The sequence below is a fragment of the Eschrichtius robustus genome, chromosome 3 (assembly GCF_028021215.1).
Source record: "Eschrichtius robustus isolate mEscRob2 chromosome 3, mEscRob2.pri, whole genome shotgun sequence".
NCBI classification, from domain to species: Eukaryota; Metazoa; Chordata; class Mammalia; order Artiodactyla; family Eschrichtiidae; genus Eschrichtius; species Eschrichtius robustus.
This window is the reverse complement of record NC_090826.1, coordinates 117,934,506-117,949,649: the sequence shown is the minus strand read 5'-3', so window position 1 is coordinate 117,949,649 and position 15,144 is coordinate 117,934,506. Positions and strand designations below refer to the sequence as shown.

General features: G+C 48.4%; 2 protein-coding genes across 6 annotated transcripts; one reads left to right on the top strand and one right to left on the bottom strand.

Annotated features, from left to right (window-relative positions):
- The first annotated feature begins 1,429 nt into the window (after nt 1–1,429).
- On the top strand, nt 1,430–11,619 carry DEDD (death effector domain containing). 3 transcript variants are annotated; one of them, XM_068541123.1, is made up of 6 exons: nt 1,432–1,685; nt 2,873–2,905; nt 9,037–9,425; nt 9,629–9,736; nt 10,048–10,194; nt 10,736–11,619. In XM_068541123.1, the coding sequence occupies exons 3-6, from the start codon at nt 9,101–9,103 to the stop codon at nt 11,110–11,112; spliced, it is 957 nt and encodes a 318-aa protein (XP_068397224.1). In that variant the 5' UTR covers nt 1,432–1,685; nt 2,873–2,905; nt 9,037–9,100; the 3' UTR covers nt 11,113–11,619. The 3 variants fall into 3 exon arrangements, with proteins under 3 accessions (XP_068397227.1, XP_068397224.1, XP_068397225.1); XM_068541124.1 differs by lacking the exon at nt 1,432–1,685 and adding an exon at nt 1,794–1,845; XM_068541126.1 differs by lacking the exon at nt 2,873–2,905 and having other exon boundaries at nt 1,430–1,685.
- Nucleotides 11,620–12,215: 596 nt separating this feature from the next.
- NIT1 (nitrilase 1) lies at nt 12,216–15,122 on the bottom strand. 3 transcript variants are annotated; one of them, XM_068541121.1, is made up of 7 exons: nt 15,046–15,122; nt 14,416–14,514; nt 13,895–14,149; nt 13,680–13,783; nt 13,332–13,465; nt 13,038–13,163; nt 12,216–12,760 (listed from the first exon to the last, which is right to left on the bottom strand). In XM_068541121.1, coding segments are annotated over exons 1-7 (987 nt in total). In that variant the 5' UTR covers nt 15,048–15,122; the 3' UTR covers nt 12,216–12,493. The 3 variants fall into 3 exon arrangements, with proteins under 3 accessions (XP_068397222.1, XP_068397223.1, XP_068397221.1); XM_068541122.1 differs by having other exon boundaries at nt 15,015–15,096; XM_068541120.1 differs by lacking the exon at nt 15,046–15,122 and adding an exon at nt 14,725–14,976.
- Between the last annotated feature and the right edge of the window lie 22 nt (nt 15,123–15,144).

Sequence of the window (15,144 nt, the reverse complement as noted above, 5' to 3'; positions counted from 1 at the left end):
CCACAGATATCTAAAACTCCTTCCCTTTCTTTGTAATTCTCCCTTATGCTATACCCTACTGCTAGCCTCTTTCTACCGTCAACACCGTGAAGAAATTGTCTTTACACACTGTGCCTTTCCAGTCACTCAATTTACCTCAATGTTGCTTCTACCCCCACTGTATCTCTGAAACAGCTTTCTCCAAAATTACTAAACGACTTGTTGCAAAATCCAATGGACACATTTTAGCCCACATCTTACCTGATCTGTTATGTTTGACACTGACCAGTTTCCTTGATACTTCTCTCCTGGTTTCTTCTTTCCTTTCCTTCTCAATGTCCTCTTTTCCTCTCTCTTCCCTCATGTCATCTCAAATTCCTCTTTCTAAGCCATCTTGGTCACTTCCATGGCTTCAACAACCTTCTATTTTCACACGCTAGGGCGCCCCCCCCGCCCCCCAAACTTTCCTTTTGGACTCCCAACCCACCTTATCTAATATTCTATTGTCTAATGGATATCCCACAGGCACCTAAAACTCACTCTTCCCCCACCCAAAACAACAATGAAAATGGCATTATTCCCCAGTTGCCCAAGCCAGAGCACTGGGAAATACCTTGGATTCCTCCCTCAGCCTCATACCCATTTCCGATCAATTTTTCCCCATCTGCACTCCCCCTTCTAGAGGACAGACCGCTGTAGTCTCTTACCAGGGTAAGAGCTTCCCAATTGTTCTTGCCTCTAACTTCACGCCCTCCAATTCATTCTCCCCATTGCAACCAGTGATCTTTCTAAAACGCAAATATATTTGTTCACACCTCTGCTAAGACTCTTCAAAACCTATTCATTACCCTTAGGATAAAATAAACTAATTTACAAGGCCTTGCGTAAACAGGCCCCTCCCAACCTCCGGGACTCATCTATTACCTCTCTTTTAACCAAACCAGGCTGCGCGCAGCTCCAGAAGGTACCTAGCCCCCCACCCCCAATTCCCAACAGTCCAGTATTCAGCTCAGGCGACACTTCCTTCAGGAAGTGGGTGCTCAAAAACCAAATGCTCAAAAAGTGAAATCCGAGGGGGCATCTGAGCAGCTCTTTCTGTTCCGGGCCCAAGTTTACGGAACGTCCGGGTTACCAGGAAGCTCAGAGCAAAGGTCAAACCCAGATCATGAACCTTCCCCTAAGTTCGCGGGGCAATCCGACCCCCGTAATATTCCGCCCTTACGCGTCATGACTGCCAGTCGCAGTCTTTCAATGGATCTTGAAGTCGACACCAGACAGCTCCGACCCCACCAACGTTTCCACACTCAAGAACGCAACCCTCTCTCATGCTTTACTACTGCCCTGAAGCCGTCCTGAAGAATAACTTGCCTTGCCAGCTTGCCCCAAAGCAAGATGGCTGCCAATCTCTATTCTCCGCTACCGAAATGAAGCTATCCACTCCCCGTTTAATGCCGCTGCCAGGCTGCCCTCAACTAGCATGGCTACTCCGGCTCATGCCTCACTATGGTCTCGAAGCCGCCACTAACCGGCCAGGTTCCGGGAGGCGCTGTTCAGGATGCAGCCACCCCCGCCCGCCTCTCCCCTCCCCCACGCCCGCGGTGGCGGCGGCGGCGGCGGCGGCTGGAGCCCGGATGCGGCGCCGTGAGACAGGCCCGGGAGAGCGGCGCGGATGGATCCAACATGGCGGCGCCGAGCCTGAGCCGAGAGTGAGGCGGCGGGGCGGCCGGATTGGGGAGGGGGAGTCGAGCGGAACGGGGCGGGGCCGGGCGGGGCCGCAAAGGGCTTGGGGAAGGAAAGTGGAGGGGGAGGCGGTGGCGACGTCTAGCCTGAGAACCTGAAGAGAGGGAGGTGACGGGACGCTGCAAGGTGGGGGAGGGGAGCGGCCGAGGGGGGCGTGCGGGGGAGGTGGCAACTGCGGGAGAGGGCAGGGTCGAGGCGGAGGAGTGGGGCAGGGGAGGGGCGTAAACAAGGGCCGAGGCTGGGCCAGGCTAGGGGTATTAGAGAGGCCGAGGTGGGGAGTGGGGCTGCGGTCCCGCCGGGCTGAGGGGGTAGGAACGGGAAGGAGGGGCCGCGGCTGTGAAGGGGAAGGGGGCTTGTGGCATGTGGTTGGAAGAAGGACTGGACTCTTGTAAGGGGTGTTGTGGAGAAGTGGGAAAAGGTGAAGATTGGATTTGAGACGTTTGCGGGGAGGTTGTGAAAGTGTTAAATTGGAGGTGGGAGGGGGAAGGGCCTAGGGGAGAATTTGGGTGGAAAAGGAGAGGACGGAGGTTTGGGGAATGGAGAGCGTGTCGGTGTGACGAGGTAATGGAGAAAGTGAGAGACTAGGAGGAAAGTTTGGGAGGAAGGGGAATGGGATGGGAGATAGGACAGTGTAGCTGCACGAGTGATAGAGGTTCAGGGGTTTCCCTTTTCCCTGTAGAAAGGCAGAGAGAGCAGAGTTAAGCAGCATCAGTTACAGCCAATTCTAATTGCCAGGCCTTTAGCTCTTACTAGGGTGGGAAGGGCAGAAGGGAATGGTCATGTGGGTTAGTAGCTGGGCTTCATAAGGAATTGAGGAGTCAGGTGAGGTGTCAGAGGATGATTGGTTTTCCCACAAGTTGTTGAATTTGGGACCTTTCTTGCCCTAAGCCACTGAGACTGGAAATTCTTGGAGTTGCTATTGTGTTGTGAATTGGGTAACAGAAGGTTAGGGAAGCCTGGGGACTTTGATGGGAGTGAGTTCTCTCATCTAGCTTGGAGTGGATCATTTCAATTGAAATGGCTTCAGGCTTGTCTGTATATTTTTGCAGCTGAGATTGACTGCCTCTTTGAGGTTTCAAAATAAAGCTTGAAAATTGACGCTTCCCCCTCTTATTTGTTTTTGCTTTGCTGCTGGCTTTGAACCTTGTGCTAGGAAGAGACCTGGGAAATTAAGTTTCTTGCAGAGGTAAGTCTGGAACTTTTTATTGTTTTCAAACAATGGAAGGGAATGGAAACGGCATGAAATGGAAATGGCATATTGGGGGTTGAGCTCAGTAATGGGGTAGCTGACAGGGAAAATGGGTTTTCAGTGTGTAAGATCTGTTGCAGTCATTGTCCCTTTGGGTCACTGGAGATTGATAGGAGGGAAGGGAGAACAGAAATTAGGTGTCTTAGGGCAAGCCTCCAGCCTTGTTTTGTTATTATTTAGCCTTCGTGGTCAGCTCTGAGAGAAACATTTTTAAACATATGGAACTTTGTACTCTAGTACAGTGTCTACTAAATGTTGCCCTTGGAGGGTTACTGAGGCACCTGCCCCGGGAAGGCTTTTCCTCTAGCTTACTCTTTCTCCTAGTTGTTCTGGAATCTTCATTTTGAAAACACAGTTTGTAATTCTGACTTCCAGATATTTGGTTACATTTTCTTGGTCCTACCAGCAAGAAAGCTCTTTATGTAGTCGTCTTAGTCATCTTTAAGGTTTTCCATGTCCTTTACGTTTCAGGTTTCAAGACATCACTCTTTTTCAGATTTTCCACATGACTTTCCCTCTCACAGGGCTTCTGCGAGAGTCAAATACCTCTCGTTCTTTTGGGATGAAACTGGACTGTTGTTTTCATTTCAAGGCATCACTCTTTATTTATTTCTTCCACATGCCTTCTAAGGGCTTCTGAGAGAATCAAGTACCTCAAAAAATACAGATCTCATCCCTGGTTGGGATGAGACTAGACTTTGTACGGAAGTAGAAATCTAATAGATAACGATTAATCAAGAGGAAGTCCTGTAGATACATACAGATTGTTTGTTGGCCCTTGGCTGGCTTGGACCTCCCAAAAGAAAACGAACAACAAAAAACCCTGCAGCTCCAGGAAATGCAGAAATTCATCAGAATAAAGAATTAGTCTCGGGAACCTATTAAGGGCGATCCATACGTTAGGCTCTCAAATAGACCCAAATCAGCCAGCAGGATCAGGACTCTTGTTTACTGGAGTGTTTGTCTCTTGGTGTCTGGCAATATTTCAGGCACCAAGATTCTGAAGTTCTTTGTAATCTTCAGTTTTAGAGGGGGCACATTCTCCTCACTGCTCTGATACTTTTCATCTAGGATCTCTGTATAATTTAAGCTGAGTTCCTTCGATTCACTGCCACAGAAAGCTGAGTATATTTTGGTTTAAGAGGAAGTTGGCCATGTTCTTTTAGTGCTGAAGTTAGATAGATTCTTGGAACCCCCATCTGGATTGCTGAGTGAGTGAACTCACCATCCTAGATGATAATTAAGTGGGGAGTGCTGCCTCTTAGTCTGCATGCCAGCCTCCTGACATTTCTCCCAAGGACAAGCATGGCCTTGGGAAACTTCTGCCTCTTCTACATTTTGCTTCATTGCGTAAGCAGTATAAGTCTGATCAGCAGCCTAACAAGGAAGGGTCTGCTTTTGGTCTAGTTTTGGGACTTTAAAGATGGCTGCAAGGTTTAAGTGCAGGATCCTTTCTGTCTGTCTTGCAGAGGATGGCATTTCTCTGATCTGCACAGAAATTTAGATTGAACTAGGTCAAATTAGACCTCCTGGGATGGGGCGGAAGGGAGTGTAGTCCTGTCACCTGCTGTTCACCTAAATGGCAACAGCAGGTGATAGAGAAGCCAAGTTGGAGTGGGATGGAACTCCTTAGTTAAGTTAAATGAGTCTTTGTCTGACTGGCTTTTCTTCTGGAATATTGTTTGATGGGTTTGGGTTGGAGGGACCAAATGACTTCCTTTTCCAGATATAGGATGGAAGCGACATGCTGTCTCTCCTTTTTTTTTTTTTTTTTTTTTTTTTTATGGCTGTGTTGGGTCTTCGTTTCTGTGCGAGGGCTTTCTCTAGTTGTGGCAAGTGGGGGCCACTCTTCATCGCGGTGCGCGGGCCTCTCACTATCGCGACCTCTCTTGTTGCGGAGCATGGGCTCCAGACGCGCAGGCTCAGTAATTGTGGCGCACGGGCTCAGCTGCTCCACGGCATGTGGGATCTTCCCAGACCAGGGCTCGAACCCGTGTCCCCTGCATTGGCAGGCAGATTCTTAACCACCGCGCCACCAGGGAAGCCCCTGTCTCTCCTTTTGACCCTTCATCATGCTCCATCTAGAATAGGATTTCTCATCTTTAGCATTATTGACATTTTGGACCAGATAATTCTTTGTTGTAAGAGGCCGTCCTGTGCATTATAGGATGTTTAGCATCATCCATCACATTTACTCACTGCACGCCAGTAGCACCCTCCCTTACCACCCTCCCAGTCATGGCAGTCTAAAATGACTCCAGACATTGCTGAATTCCCCTGGAGGGCAAAGTCGCCCCTGGTTGAGAACCACTGACCTAGAAGCTCTGATAATTCCTGTCACTTTGATCCAGCCTAGGATCTACGACTTAAAGGTGGCTGTTTTTTCCTCAAATCTAGGGAGTTAACCCTCAGGATTGAGACCTATTGTAGAATTGCATCCATTGATACATAATTAGGACCACAGTGCTTCCCTGTATTCTGGTTCATTTTCCAGTGACCAGGTATGTGGGGACAATATTTCCTAATTTCCTGGGGTTTATAGTCAGGACACTTTGAATTAGGGAGCTCTGAAGCAGCCTGCTCTTCTGATTGGTTGAATGTGAAACCTGCCCATCTGTTTTTTATGGGATCCACATAATGAACAGCTGGCCAAGGGGAACAGGTGGGATAGGGAACAAGGAGAAGTTGTAGGGGCTCTAAGGAGACTCAGTTTTCTCATGTTACCTGCTATGAGCAAGAAGTTGTTTTCCTTCAGTCCCCTCTATTTGTAGCCAGTGACTGCAGCAGGTGAAACAAGCGAGGAAGAGACAAGGAAGACCAGTCAATAGTTGAATCGCTATTTTCCCAGTTGTTTCCCATGCTTTGGGTGGGACATCTGGGCTCTCATAACTAGATAAGGGCTATATTTCCTGTCCACATATCTGAACACATGGTATGGGGCTAGGTGATTACAGGGTGGCCCTCCCCTTTTCTTATTTGTTTATTTATTTATTTTTGGCTGTGTTGGGTCTTCGTTGCTGCGCATGGGCTTTCTTTAGTTGCGTGCGGGGGTGGGGGGCTGCTCATTGTAGCAGTGCGCGGGCTTCTCATTGCAGCGGCTTCTCTTGTTGGGGAGCACGGGGGCTCAAGGCACGTGGGCTCAGTAGTTGTGGCACGCAGACTCTCGAGCGCAGGCTCAGTAGTTGAGGCGCACGGGCTTAGTTGCTCCGCAGCATGTGGGATCTTCCCGGACCAGGGCTCGAACCCATGTCCCCTGCATTGGCAGGCGGATTCTTAATCACTGCGCCACCAGGGAAGCCCTCCCCTTTTCTTAAGGGTATGAGTGTCTCTGTGCTTCCGTTTCAGGATTAAAAGAGAGGACCAGGTCCTACTTGCTCTTCAGTTTTCTGAGTCCCCAACAGCTTGACTTTTCTGAAGTAGTTTATAATTTTATTCTCTTTCTTAACCTAGCCTGTTTCTTGGAGTATAAAACAGACAGAACAGCCTGTCTCGCTGTTGAGTAGGGTACTATGGTATGGGTAGTTTTGCCATGTGGGGGAGGCTATAGCCAGTTAGAGTATATGCATGATACCTGAGTTGCGTGTACTTTTAATGGGGTCCTCTCACTCTTGGATTTCTGTGAGTTTTTTTCTTAATTGGTATTGCTTGTGGTGATCTCTTGGAGATTCATTTCAGTTCAACAACAGGTTACTCCTACTATAGGCCAGCCTCCATCCATTGCTAGGCACTAGAGACATAAAGATGAATATGACCTAGGCCCTCTACGTGAGTCGCTTAAGATCTAATAGGCTAATAAATACACAAATAATTTTAGTACACTTCGATAAATGGTTTAAGGGAAATATGTACAGTGTTCCATAGGAGCACAGAAGAGGACTACTTATACCAGCGTGGGGGTGTAGAGAATGAATTTGAAGATGGCATCTGAGCTGATTCTTAAAGGATGAGTAGGAGTTAACCATCTGAAAAAGAGTGGTAATGGGGGGTGTGGAAGAGAAGGGAGAGGGGCATTCAGGCAAAGAGAATAGTCTGAAGAAAGTTACAGAGAAATGAATTGTATGATGTATGTGAACTATAAACAAACGGATAATGTTAGAGAATAAAAAGTGAGTTGTGAGGTTGGCAAAGTAGGCAAGGCCTTGATCTTGGAAGGTTTGGTGTGTTGGGTAAGGAGTTTGGAGTGTTCTTATTGGTAAGGAGGGGACTGTAGCGAGGTCTTAAGCCGAAAAGTGATGTGGTCAGTTGTGCATTTTAGATAATTCAGCTGGACGTGGGGGATTGATTTAGGCAGGTTAGGGTTGGTGGCTGCAACAGACTTAGAGAGGCTGTTGCAGTAATCCAGGTGAGAGATTACTGGGGCCTGAACCAGTGTGGTGGTGGTAGAGGTGGAAGGGTGAGGCAGATTTAAGAAATAGAAAGTAGCATCAACAGTAATTTATAATTGATTGGGTGATTGGAGGTTGTGGTCAGGTGGTGGAGCAGTATTGGGTGGTACTCTCTGCCGGGGCAGTGAATATGAGTGGCCAGAGAGGAGGTGAAAGTTGTTGGACTTGAGGATTGGTTATTGGCTGGGTCACTGATATTACCCAGGATGATGGAGGAAATTTGTGAATTAAATGCCAAAATATATAATAAATGTAGGACTGTGATTGGTCATTGACAGGGGATTGGTAAACGACAACCATGAGGAAAGGTTAGAAAGTGACATATCCAAATGGTGTGTGAACATCAGGCGAGTACAGGTGGTATAGGAGACTTACAAGAATGCTCAACCTAGGAGCTTAGTGATGTTTGTTGTTTTAAATCCATGGGTTCGGTGGCTATTTAATTAACTTTCTTAGCATTTATTCTCCTGGACTTGGTTTGATTGTAGGAAATATGAGGTTAGGTTTGTGGAGGGATGAGTCTGGGCTGCAGAGGCCAAGGATGCTTATCTCTTTGAAATCTCTTAACCATTTAGATAAGTTTTACAGTGATTTCACATGCATCTTCTCATTGGATTCTTAACTCCGAGGAGTAGTTTCTTTCATCCCTGTTTTGTAGATGGGGACAGTGAGACTTTCAAGTTAAGTGACTTAAGGGCACACAGCTACACAGTTTGTTAATGACACAGGCAGAATTTTTTTTTTTAAGTCCCATTTTTCTTTTTTCTATTTATTTATTTATGGCTGCATTGGGTCTTCGTTGCTGCACATGGGCTTTTTCTCTAGTTGCAGCGAGCAGGGGCTACTCTTTGTTGTGGTGTGCGGACTTCTCATTGCGGTGGCTTCTCTTGTTGTGGAGCACGGTCTCTAGACGTGCGGGCTTCAGTAGTAGTAGCTCGCAGGCTTAGTTGCTCCGCGGCATGTGGGATCTTCCCGGACCGGGGCTCGAACCTGTGTCCCTTGCATTGGCAGGCGGATTCTTAACCACTGCGCCACCAGGGAAGTCCTGAAATAGGCAGAATTAAAACTAGTTGTAACCCTAAAGGCTTTCAGTTTCCCTGTTGTCAGCCCCTAAGTTCATCTGATGCAGCTTCTATATTAGAATTTAGAGTGAATTCTCTACTTCTCCTCATTTCACCTACATTTAAGGGATGAATTGACTGGGGGCGCTGGCAGGGAGAGCACAAGGGACCAAAAGCAGTATTTTGGAGGCCAGAGGAACAATTGGGGTAATATTTAATAGCAACTTCTGCTAAATATGTAGTGCTAAAATTGCAGTTAACAAGTCTTACTTAGCAGAAGGGACCTTCTTTCTCCAGTAGGATCTGGACTTAGGGCAGCATCTGTTGGATATACAGAGCTCTAGGCTATATTTTTTAATAAGTACGTTGTAGGGACTTCCCTGGCAGTCCAGCAGTTAAGACTCCGTGCTTCCAATGCAAGGGTCGGGAACTAAGATCCCACATGCCGCGTGGTGCAGTCAAAAAGAAAAAAAAAAAAAAAAAAAAAAAACTTTGTAAAAGTTAATAAACGCTTATTAAGCACTACACTGTGCCAGGCATTGTGTTGGGCTCTGGGAGTATGGGAATGGATGACTAATTCCTGACATTGAGTGGTTCACAGGTTCTTTCCTTTTCCTTATAGTATACTGGGGATTGCAGCTGCTGAGCAGGGATTCTGGAAAGCATTGTGCACCTGAGCCCCCAGCATGGCGGGCCTAAAGCGGAGGGCAAGCCAGGTGTGGCCCGAAGAGCATGGTGAGCAAGAGCACGGGCTGTATAGCCTGCATCGCATGTTTGACATCGTGGGCACCCACCTGACACACAGAGACGTACGAGTTCTTTCCTTCCTCTTTGTTGATGTCATTGATGACCACGAGCGTGGCCTCATCCGAAATGGACGTGACTTCTTATTGGCGCTGGAGCGCCAGGGCCGCTGTGATGAGAGTAACTTTCGCCAGGTGCTGCAGCTGCTGCGCATCATCACTCGCCATGACCTGCTGCCCTACGTCACCCTCAAGAGGAGACGGGCTGGTGAGGGTGCACTGGGGGCTGGGGACGCTGGAATCAGGGAAGAGCTGTGGGCGGCCCTGAGTGAGCAGCATTGGAGTCCAAGCAGAAGGAGGCATTGACGCTGGGGAGTACTGAGGAGAATAAGTTATGAGGCCCAGTGGAGGGTTGGACTGGGAGAAGGGAAGGGTGTATCTTTTCCTGAGTGAATCCCTCTCCCCCTACAGTGTGCCCTGATCTTGTAGACAAATATCTGGAAGAGACATCAATTCGCTATGTGACACCCAGAGCCCTCAGCGATCCAGAACCGAGGCCTCCCCACCCCCCTAAAACAGGTGAGACAATATTAACTCCCCCTAATTTCCATAATCAAGAAAGAGGACACTGGACCCATCTTTTCCCAGTTTCGCCAGCCTAAATGAAAGGACACCGTCCCCCCCACCCCATATCTGGCGCCCCAAAAATCAGATGAGGTGTTAGTGCTTCATCTGGGTCCTGTAATTGTTCTCACATTGTGTCTGCCTTTCAGGTCACATTATTGATACTGCTTTTAGTGCTAAGTCTAAACGATTCTTCCTCATTCCAAGTGAAGTGTTTGAATTTCTGCTTTTACCCTACTGTGTCTCCCTTTTTACCCTCTGGTCAGTGCCTCCCCACTATCCTGTGGTGTGCTGCCCCACTTCGGGCCCTCAGATGTGTAGCAAGCGGCCAGCTCGAGGGAGAGCTACACTTGGGAGCCAGCGAAAACGCCGGAAGTCAGTGACACCAGATCCCAAGGAAAAGCAGACATGCGGTGAGGAAGTTCAAGGGTTCTAGAGGTAGAGTAGACTTGAAGGGAAATACAAAGAACTGCTGGAATACTGGGCAGTTATTCTATTCAGTGTAAGGCTCAGTTTGATTGCTGTTGCAAAGTGAGATTGAATGGTATAGTCTCTGGGAGGAGAACTCCTCTACCTTTGTGGCAGAGTACATTTCAACTCTTTCTAGGTAATACTAGATGAAAGGGATGCTGTTATGACATCCTTATTGTAGGATGACCCAAGTCATGATAGAGTATTAAAGTGAAATTGTGTGTCTGTTAATTAGGAAAATATCTCCTAGAATCAAGGTGCTACTTGTGAGTGATGGAAATAATCTGACCTGGGCATGGCCCATTTAAGGGAACCTCGAGTTCAGGCAAGGATTTCAGAGGTACATAGAAAAGAACTAGTTCTGGGAAGAGGTAGAGAAGCTGTCAGGTGATGTTCCCAACTTTGCTACTCTGCTGTTCTATTCAACCTTTCAAACTTGCGTGTAAAGTGCAAACTCTTCTGCATATCTTCTTTTCCCCACAGACATCAGACTGCGGGTTCGGGCTGAATACTGCCAGCATGAGACTGCTCTGCAGGGCAACGTCTTCTCTAACAAGCAGGACCCACTTGAGCGCCAGTTTGAGCGCTTTAACCAGGCCAACACCATCCTCAAGTCCCGGGACCTGGGCTCCATCATCTGTGACATCAAGTTCTCTGAGCTCACCTACCTCGACGCATTCTGGCGCGACTATATCAATGGCTCGTTACTAGAGGCACTTAAAGGTGTCTTCATCACAGACTCCCTCAAGCAGGCTGTGGGCCATGAGGCCATCAAGCTGCTGGTGAATGTGGACGAGGAGGACTATGAGCTGGGCCGACAGAAACTCCTGAGGAACTTGATGCTGCAAGCATTGCCCTGACCTTTTTCCCCTTCTCACTTCTCTGGGGACTTCTCACCACCCACCTCTGGAGCTTACATACCGTTCTGGGGTTTGTTCTCTACCCTTCCAACCAATCACACCCCTGCCTTTTTTTTTTTTTTTTAAAGGAAAAGACAAACGAAAAATGGAAGTGGTGTTCCCCACTCCTCCCTGCACCCATGTGCCTGGGCTCCCCTTTGTTTCCCTTTTCCACTTACCCCCATCATGTGTGTCTCTACAGCCACCTTGCCACTGAGCCGTAAGACAAATGTATAGGGAGAAGCAAAGTCTATAGAACATAGTCTTTGTAAGGGATTGAAGTGATCACTGCTTTTGGGTGCATTGAGGGGTTATCAGTACTTCTGGCTTTATGAGGGCTCTTAAATTTTGTCTGAGAAACCAAAGGGCTGTCAGTAGGGAGCTGTGTGGAAGGTGGGACTCTGAAGTGTATTTTGGAAATTAATCACCACCCTCTCCCAAATTATAGAATTTTTAAAAAACAAAGAAGCTGTGGCCCTTTCCACTCTCTCCTGGCCTCTGGTGCTGCTCCTCTCTGCCTCGTTTCCTCCATTCCATGGCTTGAAACCTCGGCCTGGTGTGGCTCCTTCCTTTTCCCTCTTTGTCAAACCCTCTTCAAAGGAGTAATAGGTAAGCGGACTAGGTCAGCCTAGTCACCCTCCCAACTGTGGTGTGTGTGTACACACATACACAGGGTGGATGGAGAAGAGGTTGCTGATTAAAATACACTCCCCCTAAAAAGGGGAAGGGGGAGTGTGACACTTTCTTTCCATGTTCAAGTGAAAATAAATAATGTACCCTGCAGCCCTTTTCCCCTTTGCTTTCTTCTGGCTTGGGCAAAGGGCATCATAGGTGAAAGTGAAATGATTCAATATCAATTCCTTTCTTCTTTTTCTTTCCCCATCCTCTACCCACAGTCCCACCCCCAAGCTTGGGAGCATGGGGTTGGGACATGCACTGAGTGTCGCACTTTTATTTAGATAGGGAGGCATGTTGAATGAGTCAGGAGGCCTAGAACTGGAGTCTAGTCCAGCTGGTACAATACCACCTCCCCTTTCAGCTCCCAAAAGAGATATCCAGACACAGACTTTATGATTATTATATTTTTTTCATTGCCAGTGCTGCTCAGCCCTCAGCATAACTTCAGTTTTCATGAAATAAACAGTGACTATATAAAATTTCACCTTTCTGAAATTGAAATCTGAGCTCAGGTGAAAGTTTCTTCTTTCCTAAGAAGCTGAGCCTGTGTTCCAGCAAGAGAGACAAGGTTCTCCAAGTGAGGGGAGCTGCACCTGGGTCCTGCCTACAAGTCACAGCAACACCAGCTCACAATGGGGGTCTCAACGGACGGAAGTCAAAAGTCTTAAGACAGTGGGTGACTCAGATGGCCATAGAGTTCAGGCCTACGGTGCTGGAACACAGGCAGGTGTTGGCGCAACCGTCGCAGATAATTGAGGTCAATTCGGGCAAGGCAGAGGCCTGGTCCTTCAGAGCAGCGGGCCACCACTGTTCCCCAGGGATCTACCACCATGCTATGGCCATAACTTGCTCTCTTCTCATGGTGGCGTCCACACTGTGCTGCCGCCACTACGTAGCACTGGCTTTCAATGGCACGGGCCCGCAGCAACACCTGGGGATGGAGGAGATAGGCGTTGACTTTAAGTACAGGTAGCAGCTAGTAGGGAAGTGATAGGCCATGGACATTACAGGCCAATCTACCCACTGTGACCATTCTGATAATTGCCTATGAATGATTTACTATGTTAACTATTCTGAGAGGCAACAATCTGGGGAAGTGAATTTTCCCACTTAGGTGGGAAGGAGAAGAAAATCTTTTAACTGGTAGAGCCAAGGGAGGAGAATGAGGTAAGAGAAGGCCCTTATGTTCTAAAGAGGTGTCCTCTTACCTCCCAGTGGGCTGGGCCTGTAACAGATCCAAATGCTGAAGGGTAGGTAAGTATTTCTGCTCCAGCCTGAACCAATGCCAGAGAGAGTTCAGGGAACCGCATGTCATAGCAGATAGCTAGACCAATCTGGAATGAAAACAGCCTGTTTAGTCCCCCGCCCTGTTTGTCACAGCATCTGGTCATAACCCCGCTACTCCACTCCTTAGGGCTTTCTATCCTCTACTACCACTTCAAAATATTCCTATTCCCCTCCCTCTTGCTCCTCTCCCACCCTCATCCTTTCACAACTCCCACCTTGCCTGCTGGTGTGCTGACAGGAGACTCAAGACTGGGCCCAGGTATGGTAGAGTTGCTTTCATGCATAGGCCCCTGCCCTGGAATCTCTACGTCACACAGATGCGTCTTCCTATACGTGGCCACTACTGACCCTTGAGTAAGAGGGAGAAACAGTACTCAGTGCTGGTGCTCTAGAAGCCCAGCTTAGTTCCTCTCCTCCCAAAGAGGAGATAGCTTATAGGCTAGGAACAGAAATACAAACGCCCCTAAAACCCTTGGCCAAGGAAACAGAGTTGAGAAACAACACAGAATTCTGGAGAATCTTAGGTAGAAGAGCCTGAGAAGAGGCAGGCTGAAGAGTCTCACCCTTGTTGTTCAGAATCACATGACAATTGTAGATTTTCTGAGTCTGCTCCCAGTCTTGGCCACGCTCATGGAAACCACCCAAGGACAGCCAGAGTCCACATTCCCTGAGGGGGAGGGGACACTGACAACTCTTCTCAAGGCTCTACCCTCATATCTGGCAATCCTGGGACATTACCCAGAAAGAAACTACCTCTCCCTCCCCCTTTCCCTGATACCTGGCAAGCTGGGTATATTCTCCCAAAAGGTTCCCACCCAGTGGCTCAGACAGGTGAAGCGTCTCTTCAGGGTTCCGTGCAATGAAGTCAAATGCCTCAGGCAGGAAAGCCAGGCAAGCGCCCAGTCTGGCAGCCTCCCGAATCAGCTCAGCACATGTTATAAAGTTCTGTTTCTTGTCTGGTGTCGATGTTACCTGGCACACAGCCACCAGGGGTAGTTCCCAGGAGGAAGAGGAGACAGCCATGGCTCTGAGTCTGTGAATGGCACAGGCAGGACTCAGACTGACTAGCATGGGGAAACCCAAGTTTAATGATAAGAGGCTAAAATGGGGAGGCAGGAAGGCTGGACTTTCCTTTGATTCTGCTCTTACAGGGCACAGTGACCCATGGCACAATGACCCACTGATCAAATGTTCTGTGATGGCTGGCACTCCAGTGTTTCCCACCATCCATACATTTAACAAACATTTATTGAGCATCTACTATGTGCCAGGCACTGAGAACACAACAAAACATGTTACCTGGGCTGAGCACAAAGTACTGAGAGTCGAGGTATCCGGAGTCCAGGACACAAAAGAAGGGACAGGAGCTGGTGAGGAGGCCTGATGATGAAGCCCAACCTGAAGAAGGTGAGAAATCAGGACACCAACCCCACTCTCAAGCAGTACATTTCTAAGATCCTCTGACTTCTCTCTTCATACTGTGAGGCTGAATCAGGGCCCCGCCTGTAAAACCCCCCAAGTCTTCAAAACACTCTGTACCATAAGTAATTATGGGCTACCGGAAGAGCTCATAAAGTGGGAAGATGGAGGAAAGGGCTTTGATCTCACATTAAATTGGAGCCTCTTTCCTCAGTCAAATGTTTCAGCAGTTCACAAGTCATCTCCAAGATACTTCCTTGGTTTTCCCAGCCTCTGTTCTTGACTGTGCACCTGCACAGTTTTATTGACGCAAAGCATATTTCCCCCACCAGAATCTCTGAGGGGAAGTTCACCCTCCCTCGTTCCTCATCACCCAGGGCCCAACCCGCGCCCCACTCTCCCGTTAACCCGTCCTTCCCCGCCTCTCCCAGGGGCAGCGTCTCTGTTGCACAAGTTAAAGCACGGCAGGTGAGAGTCACCGCGGCGGGCGGGAAAGGTAGTAGGTCCTACATGAAGATACGGCCAAAACGATTCGCGGGATCCGAATCGAAGACCGGCCTGGAGGTGGGTGCGCCGGGGGCGAGAGGGCGGTAACTCCGAGACCGGACG